Genomic DNA, 27,898 nt, shown 5'->3' on the forward strand with positions numbered 1-27,898 from the left:
ACCCAGTATGTCCTATTTAATACACTACTCTTGACCAGGACCCTTTGGGACCAGTATGTCCTATTTAATACACTACCTTTGACCAGGGCCCATTGGGACCCAGTATGTCCTATTTAATACACTACCTTTGACCAGGGCCCATTGGGACCCAGTATGTCCTATTAATACACTACCTTTGACCAGGGCCCATTGGGACCACAGTATGTCCTATTTAATACACTACCTTTGACCAGGGCCCATTGGGACCCAGTATGTCCTATTTAATACACTACCTTTGACCAGGGCCCATTGGGACCCAGTATGTCCTATTTAATACACTACCTTTGACCAGGGCCATTGGGACCCAGTATGTCCTATTTAATACACTACCTTTGACCAGGGCCCATTGGGACCCAGTATGTCCTATTTAATACACTCCTTGACCAGGGCCATTGGGACCCAGTATGTCCTATTTAATACACTACCTTTGACCAGGGCCCATTGGGACCCAGTATGTCCTATTTAATACACTACTTTGACCAGGGCCCATTGGGACACAGTATGTCCTACACTACCTTTGACCAGGGCCCATTGGGACCAGTATGTCCTATTTAATACACTACCTTTGACCAGGGCCCATTGGACCCAGTATGTCCTATTTAATACACTACCTTGGACCAGGGCCCATTGAGACCCAGTATGTCCTATTTAATACACTGCCTTTGACCAGGGCCCATTGGGACCCAGTATGTCCTATTTAATACACTGCCTCTTGACCAGGGCCCATTGGGACCCAGTATGTCCTATTTAATACACTACCTTTGACCAGGGCCCATTGGGACCCAGTATGTCCTATTTAATACATTACTTTGACCAGGGCCATTGGGACCAGGTATGTCCTATTTAATACACTACCTTTGACCAGGGCCCATTGGACCCAGTATGTCCTATTTAATACACTACCTTTGACCAGGGCCCATTGCCCGGACCCAGTTATGCCAGAGCTCCAAAGAGTGATTAAACATCCAACAGGCCTTCACCAGAATATGTTGGCCGACCCATAGATGAAAGAGCCTGTACCGGGCGGCAGGGTAGCCTAGTGGTTAGAGCGTTGGGCTAGTAACCACAAGTTGCAAGTTCACAATCCCCGAGCTGACAAGGTAAAAATCTGTCGTTCTGCCCCTGACCAAGGCAGTGTAACCCACTGTTCCCCGCGTAGGCTGTCATTAAATAAGAATTTGTTTCTTAACTGACTTGCCTAGTTAAATGAAGGTAAAATAAAAACACTTCAGAAGTACTATCAGTATTGTGTGATTGTAAATAAGCCTGGCCTTCTCTACGGATCAGTCAGATTGGGTGAACCAAATCCTGAATCAATTGAGAGAAGTTGATTTACTCTTAAGCTGAGTTCTGAATCCAACCTCTCTGCATGGGGGGATGTAACCACCATGCAGTTATGTTATTATAAAAGCCTCCTCTCCTGACTGAATATGGACCTGCTAGCTGAATGTCTTCCTCACACAGAATGCTTTGTTTATATAAAAACACAGGGGGTATTGAATGAGGGCAGGCAGGAAGCAGATCTGTTCATGTGATCTTACACACTTACTGTGTGGAGACGCTAGAGCAGAATTATGGTTTGGTGTGTGTTTTATATCAAACATCCAATCTGGTAAACTAAGGAACAACCTTAGATGAATATCAAGTGAACCCACAAAAATGAATATCAGAGCACTGGGAGAGGAAAGGTGATGATATCAGGAGCACTGGGAGAGGAAAGGTGGTGATATCAGGAGCACTGGGAGAGGAAAGGTGGGATATCAGGAGCACTGGGAGAGGAAAGGTGGTGATATCAGGAGCCTGGGAGAGGAAAGGTGGTGATATCAGGAGGACTGGGAGAGGAAAGGGTTGATGATATCAGGAAGCACTGTGAGAGGAAAGGTGATATATTCAGGAGCACTGGAGAGAAAGGTGGTGATATCAGGAGCACTGGGAGAGGAAAGGTGGTGATATCAGGAGGACTGGGAGAGGAAAGGTGGTGTTATCAGGAGCAGGTAGAGGGGAAATGGTGATATCAGGAGCATGGGAGAGGAAAGGTGGTGATATCAGGAGCACTGGGAGAGGAAAGGTGGTGATATCAGGAGCACTGGGAGAGGAAAGGTGTGATATCAGGAGGACTGGGAGAGGAAAGGTGGTGATATCAGGAGACTGGCGAGAGGAAAGGTGGTGATATCAGGAGCAGGTAGAGGGGAAAGGTGGTGATATCAGGAGCACTGGGAGAGGAAAGGTGGTGATATCAGGAGCACTGGAGAGGAAAGGTGTGATATCAGGAGCACTGGGAGAGGAAAGGTGGTGATATCAGGAGCACTGGGAGAGGAAGGGTGGTGATATCAGGAGCACTGGGAGAGGAAAGTGATGGATATCAGGAGCACTGGGAGAGGGAAAGTGGTGATATCAGGAGCACTGGGAGAGGAAAGGTGGTGTTATCAGGAGCACTGGGAGAGGAAAGGTGGTGATATTCAGGAGCACTGGGAGAGGAAAGGTGGTGATATCAGGAGGCTCTGGGAGAGGAAAGGTGTGATATCAGGAGGACTGGGAGAGGAAAGGTGGTGATATCAGGAGCACTGGGAGAGGAAAGGTGGTGTATATCAGGCAGCACTGGGAGAGGAAAGGTGGTGATATCAGGCAGGACTGGAGAGGAAAGGTGGTGATATCAGGAGCACTGGGAGAGAAGGTGGTGATATCAGGAGCACTGGGGCAGAGGAAGGTGGTGATATCAGGAGGACTGGAGAAGGAAAGGTGGTGATATCAGGAGCACTGGGAGAGGAAAGGTGGTGATATCAGGATCTGGAGAGAAAGTGTGATACAGAGGACTGGAGAGGAAAGGTGGTGATCAGGACTCTGAGAGGAAGTGATGATATCAGGAGGACTGGGAGAGGAAAGGTGGTGATATCAGGAGCACTGGGAGAGGAAAGGTGGTGATATCAGGAGGACTGGGAGAGGAAAGGTGGTGATATCAGGAGCACTGGGAGAGGAAGGTGGTGATATCAGGAGCTCTGGGAGAGAAAGGTGATGATATCAGGAGCAGGTTATTTTTTTTTTTATGTTAAAAAATTATTATTTTTTTGTCCCCGTCCCCGCAGAGGCGTTTTGCCTTTTGGTACGCCGTCATTGTAAATAAAATGTTCTCTTAAACTGACTTGCCTAATTAAATAAGGTTAAATAAAAATAAATAAATCAATGTCGAGAGGACAGGTAGTGAACTATAGCACCGCATGTTTGAATCATATTTGAACGACATATATAATTACTAGCCAGTACGGTGAACCTAAAAATGAGTGTATACCACCATTCTCTTTGGTAATACTACATAAAATCAATCTTTCTGAATGATGGGAGTGTTAGCTTGCCCTCGTGTGGCGGTTACAGTAAAGTACAGCGCTGCCAAGTTCCTTGTCCAATGGTTCATGTTCCGGGGGGAAGTTCTAATGTAACACCACAACATTGAGCTTTCAGACAGCACAGGTTTGTGAATGATTTTAAGGTGTAGCTTCTTATGTTATCATCACTAATTTTCAGCCTGTTAAGGGACGTTTTTCTACAGTACTTTTGGGGGTGTAAAGTCTAGGCTTTTAGAAATCCACATTTATAAAGGGGATATAACTGTGAAGGACATGGCTAGTCAGCTAGCTCTTGCTCATCGCATAGGCAACACACAATAAGATGCCTCTACATGGGTCAGTATGCGCATGCGTAGATCCTCTTAGTTGGCGAACCGGACGCATGGCATTGGAACCAGAGCTAATGTCTATCTGCCTCAGTCTAGCACAGACCAGAGGACATTATTGGACTGCGTAGCCTGCACACATACGACCAGCAACCAACTCTGGCAAACTGTTTCTTACAGTTCCATATAACCAGTGCTGAATACCTTTCTGTTTCCACTCCCTTTGTTCCTCTCTGTAGTTTCCCTCCTCATGCCTCCTCCTCTCTGTTTCCCTCCCTCCTGTTTCCTCTCTCTGTTTCCCTCCCTCTGTTCCTCTCTCTGTTTCCCTCCCCTCTGTTTCCTCTCTCTTCTCTCCTCTCTTTTCCATTCCCTCAGTCCCTCTCTTCCTATGCTGTTTCTCTCCTTCCATCTTTCTCTCTACCTCTCCCTCGAGTAGCACGCGCATTATGGTTCTGTCTTTGCAAGCCAGTCAAGCACCTCCTCAGGTCAGTTCGCCCTGGCTGCCTCGCGCGGCAAGCACCACTCCTCAAGGGCAGTCGGCCTGGTGGCCTGGGCCGGCGCCAGCACCTCCTCAGGAGGATTGGATCTGTTTTACTCCACTGCCAAGGCGGTTCCAGGGAGAAGGACGATCCGAGAGAAACTCCCAAAGCTCTCCCTGGCGGGATCTTATAGTACCTTGTCAAACAGGAGTCCGCATGGCGGTCACTGATCCGTCCAACAACCCTGCTCGCATGAATGCGTTCTCCGGCTATTGGAAGCGCCTGTCCAGTGTCTATATTTTATTTCATTGAATCTGCCAGTGTTGCCTCTTTTGCTAACCTCGCAATTCCAGAGACTAAATATCACCACGATTCTCTTTGGTTTTCTCTTCACCAAACGGAGCGAAATATATTTCAGTTTGTATTCCAACTCTTTGCTTTCTCCTGAGAATGACAGTGGGGACTAAGGTGGCTGGTGCTCAATGAACTGGGTTGTGTTGAGTAGGGCACACTGTAGCAAAACGTTTAGCAAAAGATTACAAAAAATATGTTTATTTGGATCCCCATTAGCTTTTGCAGAAGCAGCAGCTGCACTTCCTGGGGGTCCAGAAAAAAAACACAAAACATGACAAGTAACAAAACACTGATGGACAAGGACTAACAATACAACATATAGAAACAATACAGCATATAGAAACAATACAACATATACAAACAATACAACATAATAATTAACAATACAACAAAATAATTAACAATACAACAAAACAGTTAACAATACAACAAATACAAACAATACAACAAATACAAACAATACATCAAAATAATTAACAATACAACAAAATAATTAACAATACAACAAAACATTTAACAATACAACAAATACAAACAATACAACAAAACATTTAACAATACAACAAAACATTTAACAATACAGCATATAGAAACAATACAACAAAACATTTAACAATACAACAAAACATTTAACAATACAACAAATACAAACAATACAACAAATAGAAACAATACAAAATATTTAATACAACAAAACATTTAACAATACAACGAAACAGTGTGTGTTTGTGTCCCCTCACAGTCTCCGTCGTTCCATGAGATGTTGTTTAATCCGTTTTTTTTAAGGTAATTTTTACTGTTCGCTTGAGTAATTGGGAGATGGGAGCTCCACGCGATCATGGCTCTGTATAATACTGTGCGTTACCGTGAATTCATTTTGGACTTGGGGACTGTGAAGAGACCTCTGTGTATCTGAGCTGAATGTTATTTGATTATGCAGACTATCTAGAATTCTCATCACAGTAATATTTCTCATGAAAACTAGAAGAGAAGCAGTACGTCTCTCGTCAATCCTCAACCTCATATTGAACATGTTCAGGTTATACCTCCCTGTTTCACGCAGGTTCAAAACGTTTTATCCCTACTGAACACTACCCTGTTTTCTCCAGGTTCTGTGATGGTGGAGCTGGAAGAGAGGGTGTCCCAGCTAGAGGAGTGGACGGAAGGCAAAGGTCTCATCATCCAGGGGGCTGCCGGAACATTCTGCTCTGGGTCAGACCTCAACGCGGTCAGGGCTATATCCAACCCTCAGGTTAGTCCTCAATGTTGTCAGGGCTATATCCAACCCTCAGGTCAGTCCTCAATGTTGTCAGAGATATATCCAACCCTCAGGTTAGTCCTCAATGTTGTCAGAGATATATCCAACCCTCAGGTTAGTCCTCAATGTTGTCAGAGATATATCCAACCCTCAGGTCAGTCCTCAATGTTGTCAGAGATATATCCAACCCTCAGGTTAGTCTCAATTTTGTCAGCGTATATCCAACCCCTCAGGTCAGTCCTCAATGTTGTCAGAGATATATCAACCCTCAGGTTAGTCCTCAATGTTGTCAGAGATATATCCAACCCTCAAGGTCAGTCCTCAATGTTGTCAGAGATATATCCAACCTCAGGTTTAGCTCATGTTGTCAGGCTTATCTAACCCTCAGGTCAGTCTCCTGGTCTCTCTGAGGTTCTCGCTCTCTGAAAGACCAGTAAGAAAGCTCAGTGAACAGTTTTTAATTCAGTCACGTTGTATTGGAATCACTCCTCATCTCTCCATCCAATCTGACTGTCTAAACCACGTTGTTTGGAGTCACTCCTACTTCCATCCAATCTGACTGTCTAAACCACGTTGTATTGGGGTCACTCTACTTCCATCCAATCTGACTGTCTAAACCACGTTGTATTGGGGTCACTCCTACTTCCATCCAATCTGACTGTCTAACCACGGTTGTATTGGGGTCCTCCTACATCTCCATCCAATCGACTGTCTAACCACGTTGTATTGGAGTCACATCCTACTTCCATCCAATCTGACTGTCTAAACCACGTTGTATTTGAGTCACTCCCTACTCTCCATCCAATCTGACTGTCTAAACCACGTTGTATTGGAGTCACTTCCTACTTCATCCAATCTGACTGTCTAAACCACGTTTGTATTGGAGTCACTCCTATCTCCATCCAATCTGACTGTCTAAACACGTTGTTTAGGAGTCACTCCTACCTCCATCCAATCTGGACTGTCTAAACCACGTTGTATTGGAGTCACTCCTACTTCCATCCAATCTGACTGTCTAAACACGTTGTTTGGAGTCACTCCTACTATCCACCCAATCTGACTGTCTAAACCACGTTGTATTGGGTCACTCCTACTTCCATCCAATCTGACTGTCTAAACCACGTTGTATTGGAGTCACTCCTACTTCCATCCAATCTGACTGTCTAAACCACGTTGTATTGGGTCACTCCTACTTCCATCCAATCTGGACTGTCTAAACCACGTTGTATTGGAGGTCACTCCTACTTCCATCCAATCTGACTGTCTAAACCACGTTGTATTGGGGTCACTCCCTACTCTCCATCCAATCTGACTGTCTAAAACACGTTGTATTGGGTCACTCCTACTTCCATCCAATCTGACTGTCTAAAACCACGTTTGTATTGGAGTCACTCCTACTCTCCATCCAATCTGACTGTTCTAAACCACGTTGTATTGGGGTCACTCCTACTTCCATCCAATCTGACTGTCTAAACCACGTTGTATTGGAGTCACTCCTACTTCCATCCAATCTGACTGTCTAAACCACGTTGTATTGGGGTCACTCCTACTTCCATCAATCTGACTGTCTAAACCACGTTGTATTGGAGTCACTCCTACTCTCCATCCAATCTGACTGTCTAACCACTTTGTATTGGAGTCACTCTACTCTCCATCCAATCTGACTGTCTAAACCATGTTGTATTGGAGTCACTCCTACTCTCCATCCAATCTGACTGTCTAAACCACGTTGTAATTGGGTCACTCCTACTTCCATCCAATCTGACTGTCTAAACCACGTTGTATTGGGGTCACTCCTACTTCCATCCAATCTGACTGTCTAAACCACGTTGTATTGGAGTCACTCCTACTTCCATCCAATCTGACTGTCTAAACCACGTTGTATTGGAGTCACTCCTACTTCCATCAATCTGACTCGTCTAAACCACGTTGTATTGGAGTCACTCCTACTTCATCCAATCTGATGTCTAAACCCCGTTGTATTGGAGTCATCCTACTTCCATCCAATCTGACTGTCTAAACCACGTTGTATTGGAGTCACTCCTACTTCCAATCTGACTGTCTAAACCACGTTGTTATTGGAGTCATTCCTACTCTCCATCCAATCTGACTGTCTAAACCACATTGTCCAACTCCATTCCACGGAGAGCCGAGTGCCTGCCGGTTTTTCGTTCCTCCTTGATTGATGAATTAAGGTCACTATTAGTCAGGAACTCACCCTCACCTGGTGTCTAGGTAACTATTAGTCAGGCAACTCACCTCCTGGTTGTCTAGGTCACTAATTAGTCAGGAAACTAACCTCACCTGGTTGTCTAGTCATAATTAGTCAGGAATCACCTCACTGTTGTCTAGGTCCACTATTAGTCAGGAACCCTCCCTCACCTGGTTGTCTAGGTCACTAATTAGTCAGGAACTCACCCTCACCTGGTTGTCTAGGTCCTAATTAGTCAGGAACTCACCCTCACTGGTTGTCTAGGTCATCATTAGTCAGGATCACCCTCACTGGTTGTCTAGGTCACTAATTAGTCAAGGACTCACCCCTCACCTGGTTGTCTAGGTCACTAATTAGTCAGGAACTCACCCTCACCTGGTTGTCTAGGTCACTATTAGTCAGGAACTCACCCTCACCTGGTTGTCTAGGTCACTAATTAGTCAGGAACTCACCTCACCTGGTTGTCTAGGTCCTAATTAGTCAGGAACTCACCCTCACCTGGTTTCTAGGTCCACTAATAGTCAGGAACTTCACCTACTGGTTGTCTAGGTCACTAATTAGTCGGAACTCACCCTCACCTGGTTGTCTAGGTCACTACTTGTCGGACTCACCCTCACCTGGTTGTCTAGGTCACTAATTAGTCAGGAACTCACCCTCACCTGGTTGGCCAGTCACTAATTAGTCAGGACTCCACCCTCACCTGGTTGTCTAGGTCACTAATTAGTCAGGAACTCACCCTCACATCTGGTTGTCTCGGTCACTAATTAGTCAGGAACTCACCCTCACCTGGTTGTCTAGGTCACTAATTAGTCAGGAACTCACCCTCACCTGGTTTTGTCTAGGTCACTAATTAGTCAGGAACTCAACCCTCACCTGGTTGTCTAGGTCACTAATTCAGTCAGGAACCACCCGCTCACCTGGTTGTCTAGGGTCACTAATTAGTCCAGGAACTCACCCTCACCTGGTTGTCCTAGGTCACCTAATTAGTCAGGAACTCACCCTCACACTGGTTGTCTAGGTCACTAATTAGTCCAGGAACTCACCCTCACTGTTGTCTAGGTACTAATTAGTCAGGACTCACCCTCACCTGGTTGTCTAGGTCACTAATTAGTCAGGAACTCACCCTCACCTGGTTGTCTAGGTCACTAATTAGTCAGGAACTCACCCTCACCTGGTGTCAGGTCACTAATTAGTCAGGAACTCACCCTCACCTGGTTGTCTAGGTCACTAAATTAGTCAGGAACTCACCCTCACCTGGTTGTCTAGGTCACTAATTAGTCAGGACTCACCCCCACTGGTTGTCTAGGTCACTAATTAGTTCAGGAACTCACCCTCACCTGGTTGGTCTAGGTCACTAATTAGTCAGGAACTCACCCTCACCTGTTGCAGGTACTAATTAGTCAGGAACTCACCCTCACCTGGTTTTCTAGGTCACTAATTAGTCAGGAAACTCACCCTCATCTGGTTGTCTCGGTCACTAATTAGTCAGGAACTCACCCTCACCTGGTTGTCTAGGTCACTAATTAGTCAGGAACTCACCCTCACCTGGTTGTCTAGGTCACTAATTAGTCAGGAACTCACCCTCACCTGGTTGTCTAGGTCTTAATTGAAAGGGAAAAGCCCAAAACCAGCAGACAGTTACCAGGCCCGTCCATGGAATGAGTTGGACCTCCTGGTCTAAAACGATGTGTCTTGTCTTTCAGGATGGGATGATGATGTGTATGTTCATGCAGAATGCCCTGACCAAGGCTACTGAGGTAGGACACTAACCCTCTGAGGTAGAACGATCTAGATCATACCAGATGCTCTGGCGCACACTAACCCATGTGTTCTCTGTTGAAGGCTGCCTCTGTTGTCTGTAGCTCTGGTGGAAGGGAGCGCACTGGGAGGAGGAGCTGAGCTCACTACTGCCTGTGACTTCAGGTACAGTAACGTGACTCATTGTCCATAGATGGCACCGTTTTGTTTATTAAAACTTTAGGCCTACATCTAGATAGTGGAGAAAAGTAGGCTTTTTTTCAAGAAATTTCAAAAAACAAATCCACCAAGTTTCCAATCTCTAAACCAACGTCACGGTCTCTCCCTGCTAGGTTGATGGCGCCAGGCAGTGTGATCCAGTTTGTCCATAAACACATGGGTCTGGTCCCTGGTTGGGGCGGTGCAGCTAGATTGGTACGCATCGTAGGCGGCCAGAACGCCTTGAAGATGCTGGGTGGCGCTTTGAAAGTAGACCCAGAGATGGGGCTTCAGATTGGCTTGCGGACGGGGTCCTGGAGGGTTCCCCTGGCTGGGTCTGGAGCCAACACCCTCCTGGAGGCAGAGCAGTGGTTGGGACGCTACACCACGGGTCCAGCCCCGGTCATCAGAGCCATAAAGAACGTGGTGGTGTCTGGGAGAGAGCCCCCCTGGAGGTGGCTCTGAGCACTGAGAGGGACGTGTTCGGGACAGTGTGGGGAGGACCGGCTAACCTACAGGCTCTGGCCAGTAAGGCCAAACACAAGTGAATTAACTAGTCTTGCGATTTACATTGTATTCTCGTCCTAATGTTCTGGAGAAACCTAGAATGTCTGGAGTGGAAGCCGTCACCAGAAGACTGAACTGGAACACTAGGATGGGATGTAGAGGGTCTGAACTGAACACTAGGATGTGATGAGAGGGTCTGAACTGGAACACTAGGATGGGATGTAGAGGGTCTGACTGGAACACTAGGATGTGATGTAGAGGTCTGAACTGGAACACTAGGATGGGATGTAGAGGGTCTGAACTGGAACACTAGGATGGGAGTAGAGGGTCTGAACTGGAACACTAGAGTGATGTAGAGGGTCTGAACTGGAACACTAGGATGGATGTAGAGGTCTGAACTGGAACACTAGGATGGGATGTAGAGGGTCTGAACTCAACCAAACACACTGAACTAGTGTATTCATTCTGACAATTCTGTTGCTTAAAAAAAAAAGGGTCTCTTAAAACAGAAGCAAATGAATCCTACCTGTATTTGTCCAATAGCAACTCTAGTTTTAGTTGGGAAACGTTTTGGCAGAATGAATACATCCCTGAACTGTGCTCTGGGAGTTTGACAGTATCCAATGGCAGATGTATATTGCTGTTTTGTGAGTGACCACTAACAATCAATTATTTTTTGTGAAGAATTGTTACCGACTGTTGGGAACATTTTGGACCCGTCTAAAAGTGGTAATGTAATATTCTTCAGGGAGAGTCAGATGAGACACTAGTTGTGACATGTGAAGATGGTATTGTGCCTTTTGGCTTTTGTGGCTCTACTACAGTCCATTAACACTGGGGTGACCCAACGCCAGGTGTGACCCCCAACGCCAGGGGCGACCCCAACGCCAGGTGTGACCCCAACGCCAGGGGTGACCCCCAACGCCAGGGGCGACCCGCCAACGGCGACCCCACGCAGGGCGACCAACGCCAGGGCGACCCAACGCCAGGGGCGACCCAACGCCAGGGGCGACCCCCAACGCAGGTGACCCCCAACGCCAGGGGTGACCCCCAACGCCAGGGGCGACCCCCAACGCCAGGGCGACCCCAACGCCAGGGCGACCAACGCCAGGCGACCCACGCCAGGGCGACCAAGCCAGGGGCGACCCCAACGCCAGGGGCGACCCCCACGCCAGGGCGACCCCCAAGCCAGGGGCGACCCAACGCCAGGGGCGACCAACGGCCCAACGCCAGGGGGACCCCCAACGCCAGGGGCGACCCAACGCCAGGGGCGACCCAACGCCAGGGGCGACCCCCAACGCCAGGGGCGACCCAACGCCAGGGGCGACCCAACGCCAGGGGCGACCCTCTTCATTACAATACAAGCTTGATGTAGAAAAAAAAAGTGCCCGCATTTCTTAAGTCTCTTCCACAATTTCTTCCATTTGTACTACAATTACATGGCAAATACTAAACATATGACAAAACCACTCAGTCATCTTGAAGTCCATTTATTTAACAAAATACATCTACAGAGAGAGACAGAAGAGAAACAACTAGACTACTTCTCCCCCTGTGGCTGATCAGGCATACTCCTGATGATGTCTGAATCGCCTGTGGATGATTAGAAAAATAAATGACAAGTTACATTCTAGTAAAACCAGTCGTGAAAGAAAACAGTTTACTACACACACACACGTTGTCACATTTGTCCCCGTTTTTCATGAAGATTAAAAACCCCCTCACCTGGGTCAATGATGGCCAGTGTACAGACTCTGAAGTACTTCCCACAGGCCGTGCCCAGCTCTATGTTGTTCCCACTGTAGTGGTGGACCCCAGTTCTTAGCCAGCATAGCATAGTACTCTATCTCGGATTTCCTACAGGGAGAAGAGTTCAAATCACTTTTAGGGTGGATTCACTGTGGTACAATATCGGTGCTGAGTGAACCCAGTCACTTTTAGGGTGGGTTCACTGTGGTACAATATCGGTACTGGAGTGAACCCAGTCACTTTTAGGATGGGTTCACTGTGGTACAATATCGGTGCTGAGTGAACCCAGTCACTTTTAGGATGGGTTCACTGTGGTACAATATCGGTGCTGAGTGAACCCAGTCACTTTTAGGGTGGGTTCACTGTGGTACAATATCGGTTTTTGAGCAGGACGGCAAATATCTTCCATAGGGGAAAGAGACTTCCGCGCCAGCCAAGTAGTAGCACACCCGATTCAAATAATAAATTTAAGTAAATTCATTAGGCTCTAATCTATGGATTTCACACAACTGTGAATACAGAGATATGAATTCTGTTGGTCACAGACACCTTATCGAAAAAGGTAAGAGTGTGGATCAGAACCAGTCAGTATCTGGTGTGACCACCATGTCCCTCATGCAGTGTGACACATCTCCTTCACATAGAGTTGATCAGGCTGTTGATTTGTGGCCTGTGGAATGTTGTCCCACTCCTCTTCAATTGGCTGTGCGAAGTAGCTGGATATTGGCGGGAACTGGAACTCGCTGTCGTACACGTCGATCCAGAGCATCCCGAACATGCTTAATGGGTGACGTGTCTGGAGAGTATGCTGACCATGGAAGAACTGGGACATTTCCAGCCTGAATTGTGTACAGATTTCTTTCGACATGTGGCCATTCATCATCATGCTGAAACAATTGGGGCCCTCAGGATCACAGTATCCCTGTGTATTCAGATTGCCATCGTGTGTTGTCGTCCGTAGCTTATGCCTACCCATACTATAACCCCCCCCCACCTCCACCATGAGGCACTCTGTTCACAACGTTGACATCAGCAAACTGCTTGACCACACAACGGGGATTCTGGGAAGAGTACACTTCTTCAGAGTTGTCATTGGCCATTGAAGGTGACCATTTGTCCACTGAAGTCGGGTTACGACGCCGAACTGCAGTCAGGTCACCACCGGGGTGGTGAGGACGACGAGCCTGGAGATGAGCTTCCCTGAGACGGTTTCTGACAGTTTGTGTAGAAATTCTTCATTTGTACAAAACCCACAGTTTTAATCAGCTGTCCGGGTGATTGGTCTCAGACGACCCCACGCAGGTGAAGTAGCCCGGATGTGGACGTCCTGGGCTGGCGTGGTTACACGTGGTCGGTTGGACGTCCTGGGCTGGCGTGGTTACACGTGGTCGGTTGGACGTACTTCTCTACGGCAACAGCTCTGTGGACATTCCTGCAGTCAGCATGCTCCAATCAAAACATCTATGGCATTGTGCTGTGTGACAAAACTGCACATTTTAGAGTGTCCTTTTATTGTCCCCCCCCCCAGCACAAGGTGCACCTATGTAATGATCATGCTGTTTAATCCGCTTCTTGATATGCCACACCTGTCAGGTGAATATAGATTATCTTAGCGAAGGTAAAATGTTCACAACAGGTCAAAAAACAAATGTGAAAAAGCTTTGTGTTCCTATGGAAACTATCTGGGAGGTCTCTTATTTCAGTTCACGTCATGAGACTAACACTTCACARGTTTATATTTTGTTGTTCAGTGTAGTTACCTGAGGGCAGGTGTGTTGTTGGCCAGGATGACCAGCTTGGCTTTGCCCTGACGGATCATCCTCTGAGTCTGCTTGTAGCCCAGTACATATTTACCGCTCTTCATCACCAGCTGAAGCCGAGAGTTGATGGACTCCAGGGACTTTTTCTGGGGAGAGAAACTGATTAGAGACCAACTGTTRGGGGAAGTTGGRCTTCCGACAGTCAGGCTGCTTTTAGCCCACGACTGCATAAATAGGCTCCCGAGTGGCGCAGCGGTCTAAGGCACTGCATCTGTGCTAGAGGTGTCACTACAGACCCTGGTTCGATTCCAGGCTGTATCACACAACCTGCCGAGATTGGGAGTCCCATAGGGCTGTGCACAATGGCCCAACTTCGTTCGGGTTATGCGTCATTGTAAATAAGAATTTGTTCTTAATTGACATAGTTAAAATAAGGTTAAATAAATACCCCTCAAAAATGACAGAACACAAGGCAGTCCACGCATCATGGCATGTCAATATGAACCACACCAGGCGAGGGCCCGGTTTCACAAAAGCATCGTACGACTAAGTTCATCGTTAGATCCTTCGTAGGAGCAATGTTAAAACTCCGATCCGTTTCCCAAAACCAGCACTACTAAAGTTGTACTTAAACGCGAGTTATTTATCGACTGCTGCAGATCACTCGTATTACAGCTAAGTGCGTCGTTACATGCGTTTTTCCCCCTACTGCGTCACTTTATACACAGATGATAAACATAGAATCAAGATGTGTATCTGTCTCTGTGTGACCGCCGATAACTTCACAACGAAGTTGACTACAATACAAAGTGGCCAATGTCTTTACAATTGTTACAAACAAGGGAAGAAAATATGCTTTAAATGAAAACCGCGATGACTGCATTAAGGTGAATAGCCTGCATACGGTATATGCTACACAGGCCTACATATTTCAATGATATCCAAGTCAATTTGAATGTTAATTCAATGGGGTTTCAGACTATTTGGTCAAATGTATTTGACTGGTGGAAGCTTACCCGAGATGAGCGCTGCCTTTATTACACATGCCTCAACGACGCACCTACCGAACGTTATCGTGGTGTTTTGGGAAACGCATGTTACATCTACCGCCCTAGGAAAGATGCATCGTAAAGACACTCGTGACCCTAAAGTTCMTTCGCTAACGGGAAAGCGGACCCTGGGATAAATGGAACGATTTGAAAATAACATTTACCCATCACCGATTAAGTTTAAGGATGTGCACAAACATTAATATAAATGAACGATTTTTTTTCCAATCTCAAACTCACAGTTTTCTTAGTGGCCACCATGTCTGCAGTTTAGATGTTACTAGCCCACCTAAACGAGGGTATCACATGCAAGAATGAGTGATTATAATCTTCTGACGACATCAACCGGAGAGTTTCGCTAAACGCACAGCAATCTACACTATCGGGTAGTTGAATGAAAGAAGGGAGAACTACCTCCCAGACTACAGTGCGTGTGTTTGGCAAAACAAATCATCGCGAGAAGTGGAGTGAGATGTGCAGCAGACTGGCACCAAAWTTTGAAAACATCTCAGTCCTAAACACACACAGTTCAATAGGAGGACGAGAAGACGGTCAGTTGTAGTCTGTAGTCTGTATACGTGACAACACGATACAACTCTTTGGAATGTCCGACATTTCTAGCTACATTTTAGCTTAGCCTTTTGGCTAGAAGTAAGTAAACAACACTTCGACACTAACTTTCTGAAACAATAGYTAGGTAAGTAAYGTTAACTAGTTTGCTACGTAACGTTAACGTTTGTCTCAGGCTTGTAACGTTACATATGCATTACATTTTAGTATGTATTTCAAGGTGAATTGCTAACGTTAGTATATTAATTTTCAGCTAATAATCAAATTGTTTAACGAGCAAAGCTAACTAGTAATAATACAACAAACAATGGACGCTACATTGCACGCACATTCTGAAATTGCAACTGCTTTTTAACATTTTTGTTTTGACGCTAGCTAGCTAGCCAGCGGGCTAATGGGTCTCTCTAGGGAGAGAGGGAACCAAACAGTGTACCCAGCCAACCAGCCCCAGGCGAGGTTTTTGGCGTCGCAGTGCAGTTTGAGCGGGCGAATGGGAGCCATGGAGATATTTAGACGAACATTTAAATACCCAAGCGAGGGGATTTAAATGCCGTTTATCAACGGCACACGACCGCATAGCAACGATGGAATTGTTGGCACTATCGTTACAGTTTCTGGTTGTTTGTTTCATCCACTGGAAGGTTAAAGTAACTACTCTCATAACCTGTTAGCTATTTACCTGTTACTATTTTTTTTTTTTTGCTGAAGTCAGCTAGATATATTTGTATTTTCCAAAATTGAGTACAGGTTAACATGTTTGTCCAATTGTCTAATTTTAGCTAACTAGCTAGCTACATGAATTAACTTCGAGGCTACGTTAGCAAACTAGCTAGCTAGCGTACAACAAAAGTGGCTTAACGCTTTTTGTCTAAATGCCATTGTTTTTCAATGTCTTCTCACAGATCAGTTTGAAACACCAGACCCGTCACCTGGTGAATATTTGTGTTTCTACATCTTAAAGGGAGTATGGATCACTGTCTCAAACCAGATGTCAATTGCCACAGCCTCAAAGACCTGCAATATGGAGCTTGTCATGACAGTGGATACTGGACAGTGGTTACACCTCTACAATTGAGAGCGGGAGACGATTTTAACCTCTCAAAGTGTTTTTCTTCAGATGGTTTTCATGAAACGCCTAAAGAGAACGTTTCACAGAAATGCGAACTCTGTCACCCAGAAAGAACAGACAAAAAAGAGGCTGTCAGAAGTCCACAGAAAGACATCTTAGAAGCAGACAGCTGGTGTGAAAACTCCTAAAGTATCAGGAGAGATCCGTTCCGAGAAGACGTCTCCTCATGTCTTAATCTGCCTCGGAGGGTAAAACTTCAGACGATACAGAAACACCATGCACTAAAAGGACGGACTCTTCAGCGAATGGGAGAACTGAACACGGCTCAAATGTGGTCTTTGACTCAACAGATGCCTTTACTGTTGGCGCTTTGGCTACGAGCACTTTAAAACCAGAAGATGTGCTTCTCTCCGGCAGGAAACTACGCCTCCTCTTCTCTCTTGTAAAAACCTCAACACTTGAAGATGGTAAATGCAACACGACCAACGTCGCTCTCTTGAGAAAGGCGTCTGATACGTCGCTCTCGGATGCAGACCTGGAAGAGAGCATCGTCCCCTCAGACCTCCTTACCACTGAGATGCTGGAGACCCCACGCTATAACAGATTAACACCCTCGGTGAAAAATAATTTCCAAACTCCAATCGACAACAACGTAGCAGCACCCTCTCGGGCAGCCGAGTGTCCTGAGCACCCTACTCCTAACCACTTCGACACCCTCCTCCACCCCTACTCCTAAACACCACTTCGACACCCCTCCTCCACCCCTACTCATAAACACTATGACCGCTTTGTGTCTGACGACAGGCTTCAGCTCCTTGGCTCTGGATAAATCCAGGACTCCACGGTAGACAATGATGGTTCCTTCCAGGAGCTGCTGCTGTTGTCATCGGGTAGTTCCAGGTGCAAGGAGACCCCCAGCAGGCTGGCTGAGATGAAGAGGAGGTAGGCAGATAGCTTTGACTTCCATTGAACGCCCAGAACAGTGTCTCACGCCAATCCTTGAGTACCCCAACAGTATATACAAATGTGTGCTGTTGGGGGGGACTCAAGGACCGGAGTGAGAACACCATAGAGCGTTTCAGGTGTGTGTGTGGGGTAGTGATATATATGGGTTTTGTAGCTAATTATTGTAAATAAATTAAATTGTACTTGGTGAACACGTTGGCGCTGTCGAGTGTTGTTGTTGTAAAGTTATTTAGAAGTAAAAAAAAAAATGCGATCAGGCCAGACGGAGCGCCAGCGGTCGCCGTCCACCCCGAGAGGGCGGGTCCCAGGTCTGAGGGGGACGGCGGGGAAACGAACGCATGGCAGCCCACAGAACTCATCGCAGAGAGAAGAACCTGATATCCCAGGGACATTTGGAGCGCGGCATCTTCAACTTTTGAGGATGACGACGGTGACTCTTCCGGTATGTTGACGCCGCCGAAACGACCACCGCTAGCTTAGAGGACCTGTCCTTCACGCCGGCCCTGCAGATGGTCCAGGCCCTGTCCCAGAGGACATCCAGGATTGTTGCTGAGCACACCAGTCTGGAGGAACTGCTTGAGTGTCGTCGTGGAGAGGATAGGTAGGCGCTTGTTTTCGTTATGGGGTGATCCAGGCTATGAGCTCTTGGTCTTGGGGATTAAGCCGTGGTTGTTATGTTCGCGTTTTGAGTTGTTTAGAGGGATGGGTCCTGGGTGGGAAGGAGACAGTCGTTTTAATTGGACTTGTGAGCTGAAGTGTTTTGAAGAGGTAGAATCTCAGCACATCCTAGCTAAGGATCCTGTCGAATCAGCTGTGTTCGCGCTGGTATGCTGAATATTTGTCTGATTAGGGGTGTGTGGATGTGTGTGTTGGGGGTGGGGGTGATGTATCGTGACCCTTGCAGGTATAATGTCTTCTAGCCCGCGATTGGACTGTTATTGGTTTCCTGCGAGCATTTTGTGTTGTAGTTACAGGGCATGGTCGAATTCAAGAAGTTGGTTGTTGTGTCGAGCTTTAAAATGCTATGTGTTTTGTTGTTCATTTCGCCAGGTGTATCACCATGGATGACAGTGAAAACAGTGTTTTTTTAATCTAGAAATTGTAGCAAATGTATTGATGATATTTGAGTGTTGAAATACAGTTTTTGCTCTTCTTTACATTTTTAGTAGTAATTGTCATTACACTTTCTGCTCAGTGAATGTCTGGTAGATACTTTGAGACGCCACCTTTGCGCGGCAATGTGGATTTAGTGCAGGGATGATACATGATCTTGTTTGCGGTTCTCGTTGTGGCATGGTTGTATCTTGGTTGCTGTCTCGCGTTTGGAGTGTTGTGGTTCTGTTCGGGGTTCTTTCTGGGGTATGCCTCTGTCAGCTTGGTGTTGATGTACTCGTCTGGTTGTTTTGTGGGTCTGGATTAAGTTACATGTCGCGGCTATTTGTGTTAGTGTTGCTTCGTTTTTTGGGGATAGGTTTGTATAAGTGTTTTGGTGTCTGTGTGTGTTTAGTGCTTTGGGTAGAGAATGGCTCGTTCTAGTTTGGTGTGTTGATCAGGGGGTTTTGAGGATGGTTAGGTTCTTTGTCGGAGTTACGTGGTTGAGATAGTGTGATTGGTTGCTTGTTGGATACTTGGGTTGTGGTAGTAAGTTGGTTAGTCTTCGAGGTGGCTTGGGAGGTAGGAGTTGCTTTAGCGTGTTGTGTTTAGGTGGGGTGATAGTGATTGCTGTGTTGCATCGTGCTTTTGGAGTCTCGGCGTTGAGTGGGTTAGATGATAGGTGTTGTCTGTCAGCTTTGGCTCTCGTCTGTGTTGATTCGGGGGTAGATGGTTAGTGTGTTGGGATTCGTTGTGGATGGTAAGTGGTTAGTGTGTTGGTTTAATATGTGCTGTGTTGCGAAGCTTGTTGTTTGTGTGGGAGTCTCTTGTACGGGTTGTAGGGCATGGTCGATATGTTGTTTGGGTTACTTAGCGTTCTTCGAGACTGGCGGTTTACGGGTATCGTGTCTCCGTGTTTCTTGTGACTTGCTAGGAGGATGTGAGATGTCTGTGCAGTACTGTTGGAGTCTCGTGTGTGTCTGGGGTCATTCATTGGTGTGGATTCTGGGCGGTGTCAGCTTATGGTTAGTGTTGGAAGTGATGGTAATTGTGTAGTCTCGTCGTTTTGGGGTGTTGATTCTGTTTCCCTGGTGATTGGATCGGTCGTCGTCATTTGTGTGTTGGATTCCAGGGGTGATTGGTACGAGGTGAGTTGTGTGTTTGGCAATGCTCTCCGCTGGTTTATGTGGTTGACTTCGTTTTCTAGTTGTGGGTTTATTGATGCTTTGTCAGCTTGGTAGAATTGAGCGTCTATGGGTTGTGCTGTTGTTCAGGGGATTAGAGCTGATGTGGTTAGTTGTTGTTGGGAAGGTTGAGTGGTCTTGCAGAAAGGTCTAGTGTTTGTTGGAGTATTCCCGGTGTGCGGGTATGAGATGGTTGTGGTTGTGTAGTGTGAGTGGGATGTAGATCGTTTTGGTCGTTTGGGTGTCTCAGGTGAGGATAAGGGCTTTGTTGGAAGTACTGGGTTTGGCTTTGCGTGGTTTTTTGTTTGTGTTTCTTTGAGTTCTTCGGGTTCGAGTGTGTGTAGTTGGTCATGTCTGTCAGCTTTAGTCTCGTCTGTGTTGGGATTATGTGGATGGGGGTAGAGATGGTTACCTGTGTTGGTTAGTGTATTGGGTGGTGATCGAGCTTATGTGGTTAGTGTGGTCTTGGTGCATCGTCGGTTCGATGTAGATAGTATGGTGTTCTTGGTTGAGTGGTGGTCTGTCATTAAGTAGACGTGGTTAGTGGTTGGTCAGGTGTTGGTAGATGCTTCGTTGTTAGCCGTGTTGTGGTTATGTGGGTAGTGAGTCGTGTGTTGCAGAGCATGTGTTGGTGTGTTGGTTATTGGGTAGTCATGCTAAGTAGCATGGTTTGTTGGGTTTATGTCGTGTCAGCTTGTTTTGGAGTCTTCATAACGTGGCGGTAAGAGATGGTTTGTGTTGGGATATGGTGGTTGGATTAATGATGTTACTGTGGTCTGGGAGCATTTCTGGGTGCAGTCGGTTCTGTGGTTTTGTTGTGGGTGGGTATGTTGTCAGCTTTGATCTCGTCCATTGGGTATGTCTGTCAGCTTGGTCCTCCGTCGTTGGGTATGTCGTCAGCTTTGAGTCTCGTCTTGGGTATGTCGTTGTCCGCTTTGAGTCTCGTCTTGGGTATTGTCTGGTCAGCTATAGTGAGGGTGTTAAGGATGCTTGTGTAGGTTGCGTCATTTTTCGTGTGTGGAGGGAAGATGGTTGTATGGTCTGGTCAGGCTGTGTGTTGGTTCAGATCATCGGCTTCAAGGTGTTGTGTGTTGGGATTTTAGGAGTGGATATGTCTTGTCGAGAGCTTTGAAGTCTCGTCATGGTTCGTGTTGTTGGTTGTTCAGGTGAGTCTGTCTGTATCGAGCTGTTGTTGTGTTAGTGTTGGCGATGTACAGGATGGTGATATTGGGTAGGGTGTATGGTTCTGATTTCACAGCGTGTTGGATGGTTTCGATACTGGTCGTTTCTGGGTTAGTGTGTGAGGGTAGGTGATGTGGTTTAGTGTGTATGTTGCGTGTATTCAAGGCGTTTGAGTGATGAGAGAGTTGCTGTTGAGTGTGTTGGGTTCCGAGGGTTGTGGATGGGTGTGTTGTGGTTCAGGTTGATAGGTAGAGGTCTGGTTTGGTATGGGTTCCTTTGGTGAGGGGGATGGTTTAGTGTCTGGTTGGGATTAGGATTGGATCTCGGTTCAAATTGTTGATGTGTTGGAATTAGGGTTGTTTCGTTTTAGGAAAGTCGTGTCTAGTGATGTGTTGGTTCAGTTGCACAGTGTTGGGTAGGAGAAGTTTTTGGTGTTAGTCCTTGTTGTGTCCCGAGTCTGGCGGCTGTAGGATTTCTCGGTCCATGTTATATGAGATGGGTTCCGGAGTTCAGGTATTTAGGTAGGCTGGTTGTGTTGTTGGTTAAAGGTGATGGTAGAATGTCTAGTGTTTGGTATGTGGAGATGATGGGTTGTGAGCTTGGATAACGTGGGTGAGTAATGGGTTGTTTTTTGAGGCTGTATTGATGTTGGCACTATCGGTGAGTTGCGTTTTGCGAATGTCCAGGTTTCGATGCGGTTAGATGGTTAGTGCGCTAGTGTCTGGTTTCCCAGGCCAAGGAACTCGGTGATTTGGGATTTAGTTGTTGGTGTTGTGCTTCATGTGTGAGGTACAGAGGATGTTTAGGGTTGATGGTTAGAATGGTTGACTGTCGTGATGGTGAGGGTGTACGCATGTTTGTGCGTTATGTGTTGGGGATTAGGTGGAGATGTTACGAGATGGTTGTGTGTGTTCGGTTCAGGTTGGTGAGTGGTTGTATGTTGGGTAGTGAGGGTAGATTGTGGTTAGTGCATCTGTTTGGATTCAGGTATGGTAGGATTGTTTTGGATGTCGTTGGATTAGGTGCATGGGGCTAGAGCAATGCGTTAGTTGTTGTAGACTCCCGAGTTGGCGGTGATGAGGTGGTTGTGTGTTGAGATAACGTGCCCGATGCGATGGTATTGTGGTGAGTTGTGTTTGGTCAAGTGAGGTAGGTGGTTAGGGTTGGGGTTTTTTGGGATTCAGGATGGTAGAGATTGGTTGGTGGTGGGGATTAGGAGATTAGGATGTTCGTTGTGTCGGATTCAGTGGGTTAGAGATGGTTAGGTGTGTTGGGATTCGTGGGTTAGAGATGGTTGTGTGTCTGGATTCCAGGTGGGTAAGGAGAGTGTGTGGGTTCAGGTGATGGGTAGAGATGGTTGTTGGTGGGATAGTAGGTAGAGATGGTTAGGTGTTGATTGGTGAGGATAGTGGTTGTTGGTGGGGATTCAGTGAGGTGAGATGGTGTGGGTGTTCCAGGTGGGTAGATGGTTGTGTGTTGGTTAGTGGTGATGGTGTGGTTAGTGTGTTGGGTTAGGTGATGTGGGGTGTTTGGTGTTGGTTAGTGAGGTAGGATGGTGTGTGTTGGGATAGGTGAGGTAGAATGCGTTCGTGTGTTGGATTAGTGATTGTGGATGGTTAGTGTTTGGGACGGCCAGCTCTATTTCGTAGAAGGTCGCCTGGGTTGAGGATGGTAGTGTGTTTGGGATGGAGATGGATGTTAGGTGTGTGGATTCAGGTGAGGAGTAGGTGTTGTTGGTTGGTATTCGCGGGTAGGTGAGGTTGAGGTGTTTGTGTGTTTGGGATTAGGTGGTGAGTCTGCGGGTTTTGTGTTGTTGGGATTCAGTGAGGATAGAGATGGTAGTGTTTTGGGATTAGGTATGTTAGGATGGTTTTGTGGTTGGGATTCAGGTAGTAGATGGTTATGTGTTGTTAGTGAGGTAGAGTGTTAGTTGTGTTGGGATTTCAGGTGTGGTAGAGTGGTTACCCTGTGTTGGGTAATGAGAGAATGGTAGTGTTTGGGACTTTTGAGGTTTGAAGTTGTAAGAGTAGGGTTACGAGTGTGTTTGGGTTAGATCGCGTAGGGTAGGAGGTTGTGTATAGTCAGTGTGTTGGGATTCTTGGCGTTGCTCAGATGATCTGGCTCGATGTCTGGGTTTTGTGTGGATAAGAGGCATGGTTGATATGTTGTGGCGTTCATAGGTAGTGGAAATGCTGTTTTGTTTGTTTTTGGAGTTCCAGGTGGATAGATGTGTGTGTTGGATTCAGTGAGGTAGAGTCGGATGGTTGGTGTGGTCAGTGTGGTAAGATGGTTGAGGTTGGGTCAGGTGGGTAGAGTGGTTAGTGTGTTGGGATTAAGGAAGGGCTGAGGGGTTTCCGTCTCGTGGGGATTCTAAGGGTTCGAGGAGATACGAAGTAGGATGGTTATGAGATTGTGCTTGGCTGATTCAGGTGGTATTGGGTAGAGGTGTTAGTGTGTTGGTTGTGATTGGTAAGATGGTTAGTTGTTTGGGATAGGATGGATAGAGATGGTAGTGTGTTGGATTCAAGGTGGGTGAGAGGTGGTTTAGGTGTTGGTAGAAGGTGAAGTAAAGATGGTTAAGTGTGTTGGTTAGTGGTGATGGTGGATGGTTGTGTGTTGGGATTGGACCGGCCACTCGTAGGCGCAAGTCTAGGCTAGATCCGTTAGGTAAGATTTGTGTTCAGGTGTGTTGGGATTAAAGGTGGCCTTGCTTAGGGCAGGGAGTCATATGGTTAGTGTGTTGGGTTAGATTTCAAGTTTGATGGTCGAGATGGAATGGTTTTACGTGTCCGAGCTTCTTAGGAGCTACAGCTCTAGGGGTAGATTTCGAGTTTTGTTTATGGACGGCCAGCTCCTAGACAGAGTCTAGGTTGATGAAGTTTGGACGGACGGCCAGTTCTAGTGGCATTTGAGGAATTAAGGGTAGTCGTAGGGTTTAGATCAGTTTGTTAGTGTTGTGGGATTAGGTGAGCGGGACGGCTGGCTCTATAGGGGAAATGCTGTATTCGTTAGTGTTATATCAGTTTGTGTCGGAGTTTACGGGCGCAGCTCTAGCAGGAGTCTAGGTAGATTCAGTTGTGTAAGAAGATTGGTTGAGTGGTGTGGTTGGGATTAGGGGGTGTGGTTGGGTGTTGGGTTCGTGAACGGGTACGCAAGCTCTAATGGTGGCGTAGTGGATTCGGTTTAGTGGTGGTAGGTGTTTAGTATGCGTTGGAGTTTTAGGTGATTGTGGTGAATGGTTGTGTGTTGGATAGGGGGGTAAACTGGGTTTCCATCTCTCTGATGACAGGAGTCTATAGGTGGGGGAAGTGAGGTGAGTGTTTGGTGGTTAGTGTGTGGAGTTAACGGACGGGCCACGTTGTGAGGCAGGGTAGAGAAGTTTGTTTGAGTGGTGTTGGGTTTGAAATTTCGAGTTGGTCCGAACGGTGTTAGTGTTGTACGTGGCGGAGGTCTATTGTCAGAGTCGTAGGTGGGAAGTTTAGAATCCAGATTTTGGTTCAGGTGTTGTTGGACAGTTCCCCAGCTCTAGGCAGAGGTGTGGTAGTGCTAGGATATATATTAGTTTGTGTTTGGGATATGATGGTTAGGTGGATGTTTTGTGTTGGGAATTCAGTGGGGTGAGGTGGTTGTGTGTTGGGATTAGGAGGGTGAGTGGTTTTTGTGTGTACGGTCCAGACTGCTAGAGCATGGAGTGCGTAGTTAAAGAATATGATCAGTGTTTTAAGTGTGTTGGGTATGAGGGGATGGTAAACGAGCCGAGCTCTAATGCGAGTTTGAGTTGCTAGTTGGGGTTGGTTGATCAGTTATGGGGGTTCGGGAGTGGTTATTGTTGGAATTCAGTTACTGGCTAGTCTTCTAGATGGTATTCGTAGGGTGATCGATTTGTGTGGTATGGGGGGTGCGCAGACTTAGGTACTAGGTAGTTTCTTGAGGAGTTAATAATAGCGTATGATTTTTCAATTCCTAAGATTGGGATGGAGTGTATCACTGTTTGTGGATTTATGCTTGGATTTAGTGGGTGTTAGAGTAAAAACTTTTTTAAACGTGACGTGGCCGGAAGATGTGGTGTTTGTGTAGTTGAGGGGTCTTCATGTCGCCCTCCAGATATTATGCCTGTAGCAAGGATCACGGTGCGTTCTTTGGCATTATTAAGGACGATGTGTCCTGGCGGTGCGTGATTAGTTAGTGTGTTAGGGATTAACTAAGTCGAACTCCGATGGACCTGGTTATATAACAGGGTGGTGTTGGTGTTGTTTCGGGTGTTTTACTTGTGAAGTGCTATTGTTACCAAACCATTGAAATTTGGTTGGTATCAGCTGGAACTCCAAGTGTGTTTGTGGGAATTGTGATTAGCGTGACTGTCTCGGTTAACTGTGGGTGGATTAGGTGGGTGGTGTTTAGTGTGTTGGGTTAAGGTGGTGGGTAGATGAATTCAGTATAGGATGTGTGTTGGATTCAGTGTTGGTAAGTCAGGTGATTAGCTCGAGTCGGTTGTGATCTTAGCAAGTGGGATTGTGGTGTTGTGTGTTGGATAAGTGTTGATGGTTGTTGTCGTTGGTTTAGTGGGAGTGAAATCGGAACACAATGAAGGTTTGTGATGCTGGTTTTAGTGAGTTTATCATAAGATAGATTTCTTATTCATTTTCTATAAAAATTTGTGCCATTCTAAAACATGTTTTCACTGAGTTTGTCCATGTGTGTTTGATGGTTGTGTGTTGGGTCGGGTTGATTGATGGCAATGTGTGCATGAAGTAGTTAGGTCTGGTTGAGAGGAACAATTGATCGGTTTGAAATCAACGTACGGTGTATACCTAGAGCTGAAGATTATATGTGGTTAGTAAAGTCAAGGCTATGTGATATACTCTCTGAAGTTACGAAGTGGTGTTTATCAGGAGTTTTGTTACTTGTTTCGTCTGTTGGTGGGTTAGCATAACCTATGTATAGTCAATAGAACGGCTTGCTAGGAACGTTTTCGGCTTTATGGTTTGAATTACCGTATTCGAGATTTGTCTGATGGTATCAGTTTTGTTGTTCGGATGGTGAATGGTCGAGAATGCTGTTTGGTGTGGTGTCTGCTGGGTTAGTGCTACAGGGTTTTAGGTGCAGGTGTCCCGTTAGCTGTGTATGATGTGGTGTCTATAGGTTCAGGGAGCATAGGTGTTCGATGGGTCCGCAGGGATTGGTTATGGGTACAGTGCTTTAGCGCTGAGGTGATGGACGTTTAAAGTGGTCTCTGTGGATTGGGGTGATCCTGCGCGTCGTGAGGCTAGAAAGACCAGTGTGGTTTCTCGAGCATTTGATGTAGAAAAGCACTATGTCTGGCCCCGTATTTGATTTGAGTTGAGATTGTCCGGACAGTGAGGAGTTGCCTGATCTAGGATTCAGGTCGTGTGGGAGTGTCTGGTATGTGAGTCTATGTTCCGATTTAAGTTGATGGTGGTTTGTAGGATTCAGCGTCCGTGTTTGTGAGTGGTTGCGGAGGGTTAAATCGGGGTTCCAGTGTTAGTGTTTCGTAAGGGGTCTTGGCTTCTCAGTTGGTCTTGGGGATCTTGAAGGGGAATCGGTTATTCCAGAAGTGTGTTAGTTGGGTTGCAGGGATTTTCCGGGGTGTCGCGATGAATGTAGTGTCTAGGATTCTTAGTGTTTTGGGAATATCTAGGTGGGTAGAGTTCTAGTGAGTCGTTGTGTGTCAGTGTGGATTGTGGTCTAGTGGACAGGTCCAGGTTTAGTAGATGGATTAGTGTCGTTTAGGATCTATAAGGTTCCATTTGTGTAGCGTGTCTATGGGATTGCGGTGGTTCCGTTGTGGGTTTAGTGTCTGAGGATGCGGGGTCCGGATTGGTATGGTTGTGTGGATTTGGATGATTTTCGTGCAAAGTGCTCCGGAGTCGGTGATGACTGGTGTAGAGTGGCGTGAGTTGGGATTACGTGTGTCGCAGTGGTGTTGTAAGCGTTCGGGTGTGTGCATTGGTTCCGTGTTGAGTTGTAGTGTTAGGATCTGGGTCCGGTGAGTTGGTTAGTTGTGTTGGTGTTTGAGGTGTGTCTGACTGATCGAAGGTCTCGGTGGTGTATGTTTCTGTTTGAGGTCGGTTTCGTCCGGGTGTGTAGTGTGAAGTGTTGCGTGATGGATCTAGGTTGCGTCGTTTGGTGTGTGTGTGTAACTAGGATCAGAGTCGTGCGTTGTGTGTTGGTTCAGTGTAGTGTCTAGGGATCAGGTCGGTGATGGTACGAGTTAGTGTTTAGGATCAGGTCCGTGTAGTGTTCTTGTGATGTGGGTATACGTGATGCTGATTTGGTTATGAAGTGTTGGTTGAGTGTGTTCTTTATGGATTCAATCGGGTGTGGGTGCTCCGTAGTGTTTGATAGGGTTCTAGGATCGGCGTCCGTGTTAGTGTTTGGTTTAGGGGTCGGGTCCGTGTAGTGTCTAGGGTCGAGTGGTGCGTGGTAGCGTGTGTTGGGTAATTGATCTAGGGTCGGGTTAGGTCGTGGTATTAGTGTGTTGGTTCAAGTGTTAAGAGGTGTCTAGGGCTCGGGTCGTGGTCCGAGTCTAGGGCCGGGTCGTGTAGTGTCTAGGGTCGGGTCCGTCTTAGTGGGGATTCAGGGTGTTTGGTGCGCGTTAGGAAGTGGTTAGGTCGTGTGGTGTGGGTAAATTCGTGGATGGATGTTAGTGTGTTTGGTATGCTTGATGGTGATGGTTGTTCCGTTTGTGTTTAGGTCTAGAGTGGTCGGTTCGCGATTGTTGTGTGTGGTCATATCAGGTGGTCGGGGTAAGCCGTGGTTGTGAGTGTGTGGGGTGTACGCGGTG

General features: G+C 46.6%; 1 protein-coding gene and 2 pseudogenes across 1 annotated transcript in view; 2 read left to right on the forward strand and 1 right to left on the reverse strand.

Annotated features, from left to right (window-relative positions):
* Nucleotides 1-11,941, forward strand: part of echdc1 (enoyl CoA hydratase domain containing 1) — a 13,715-nt gene extending 1,774 nt beyond the window's left edge. Inside the window, 10 exon segments of the mRNA XM_070441767.1 lie at nucleotides 4,314-4,414; nucleotides 4,417-4,453; nucleotides 5,649-5,791; nucleotides 9,713-9,754; nucleotides 9,756-9,766; nucleotides 9,852-9,932; nucleotides 10,100-10,407; nucleotides 10,410-10,634; nucleotides 10,733-11,326; nucleotides 11,741-11,941. Coding sequence (XP_070297868.1) covers nucleotides 4,314-4,414; nucleotides 4,417-4,453; nucleotides 5,649-5,791; nucleotides 9,713-9,754; nucleotides 9,756-9,766; nucleotides 9,852-9,932; nucleotides 10,100-10,407; nucleotides 10,410-10,513 — 827 coding nt within the window. The 3' untranslated portion in view covers nucleotides 10,514-10,634; nucleotides 10,733-11,326; nucleotides 11,741-11,941.
* Nucleotides 11,942-11,946: 5 nt separating this feature from the next.
* LOC112077608 (large ribosomal subunit protein eL30-like) lies at nucleotides 11,947-15,428 on the reverse strand (annotated as a pseudogene).
* Nucleotides 15,429-15,542: 114 nt separating this feature from the next.
* LOC139026425 (F-box only protein 43-like) lies at nucleotides 15,543-18,236 on the forward strand (annotated as a pseudogene).
* Nucleotides 18,237-27,898: the final 9,662 nt, after the last annotated feature.

Source organism: Salvelinus sp. IW2-2015, unplaced genomic scaffold, assembly GCF_002910315.2.
Source record: "Salvelinus sp. IW2-2015 unplaced genomic scaffold, ASM291031v2 Un_scaffold4748, whole genome shotgun sequence".
Lineage (NCBI taxonomy): Eukaryota > Metazoa > Chordata > Actinopteri > Salmoniformes > Salmonidae > Salvelinus > Salvelinus sp. IW2-2015.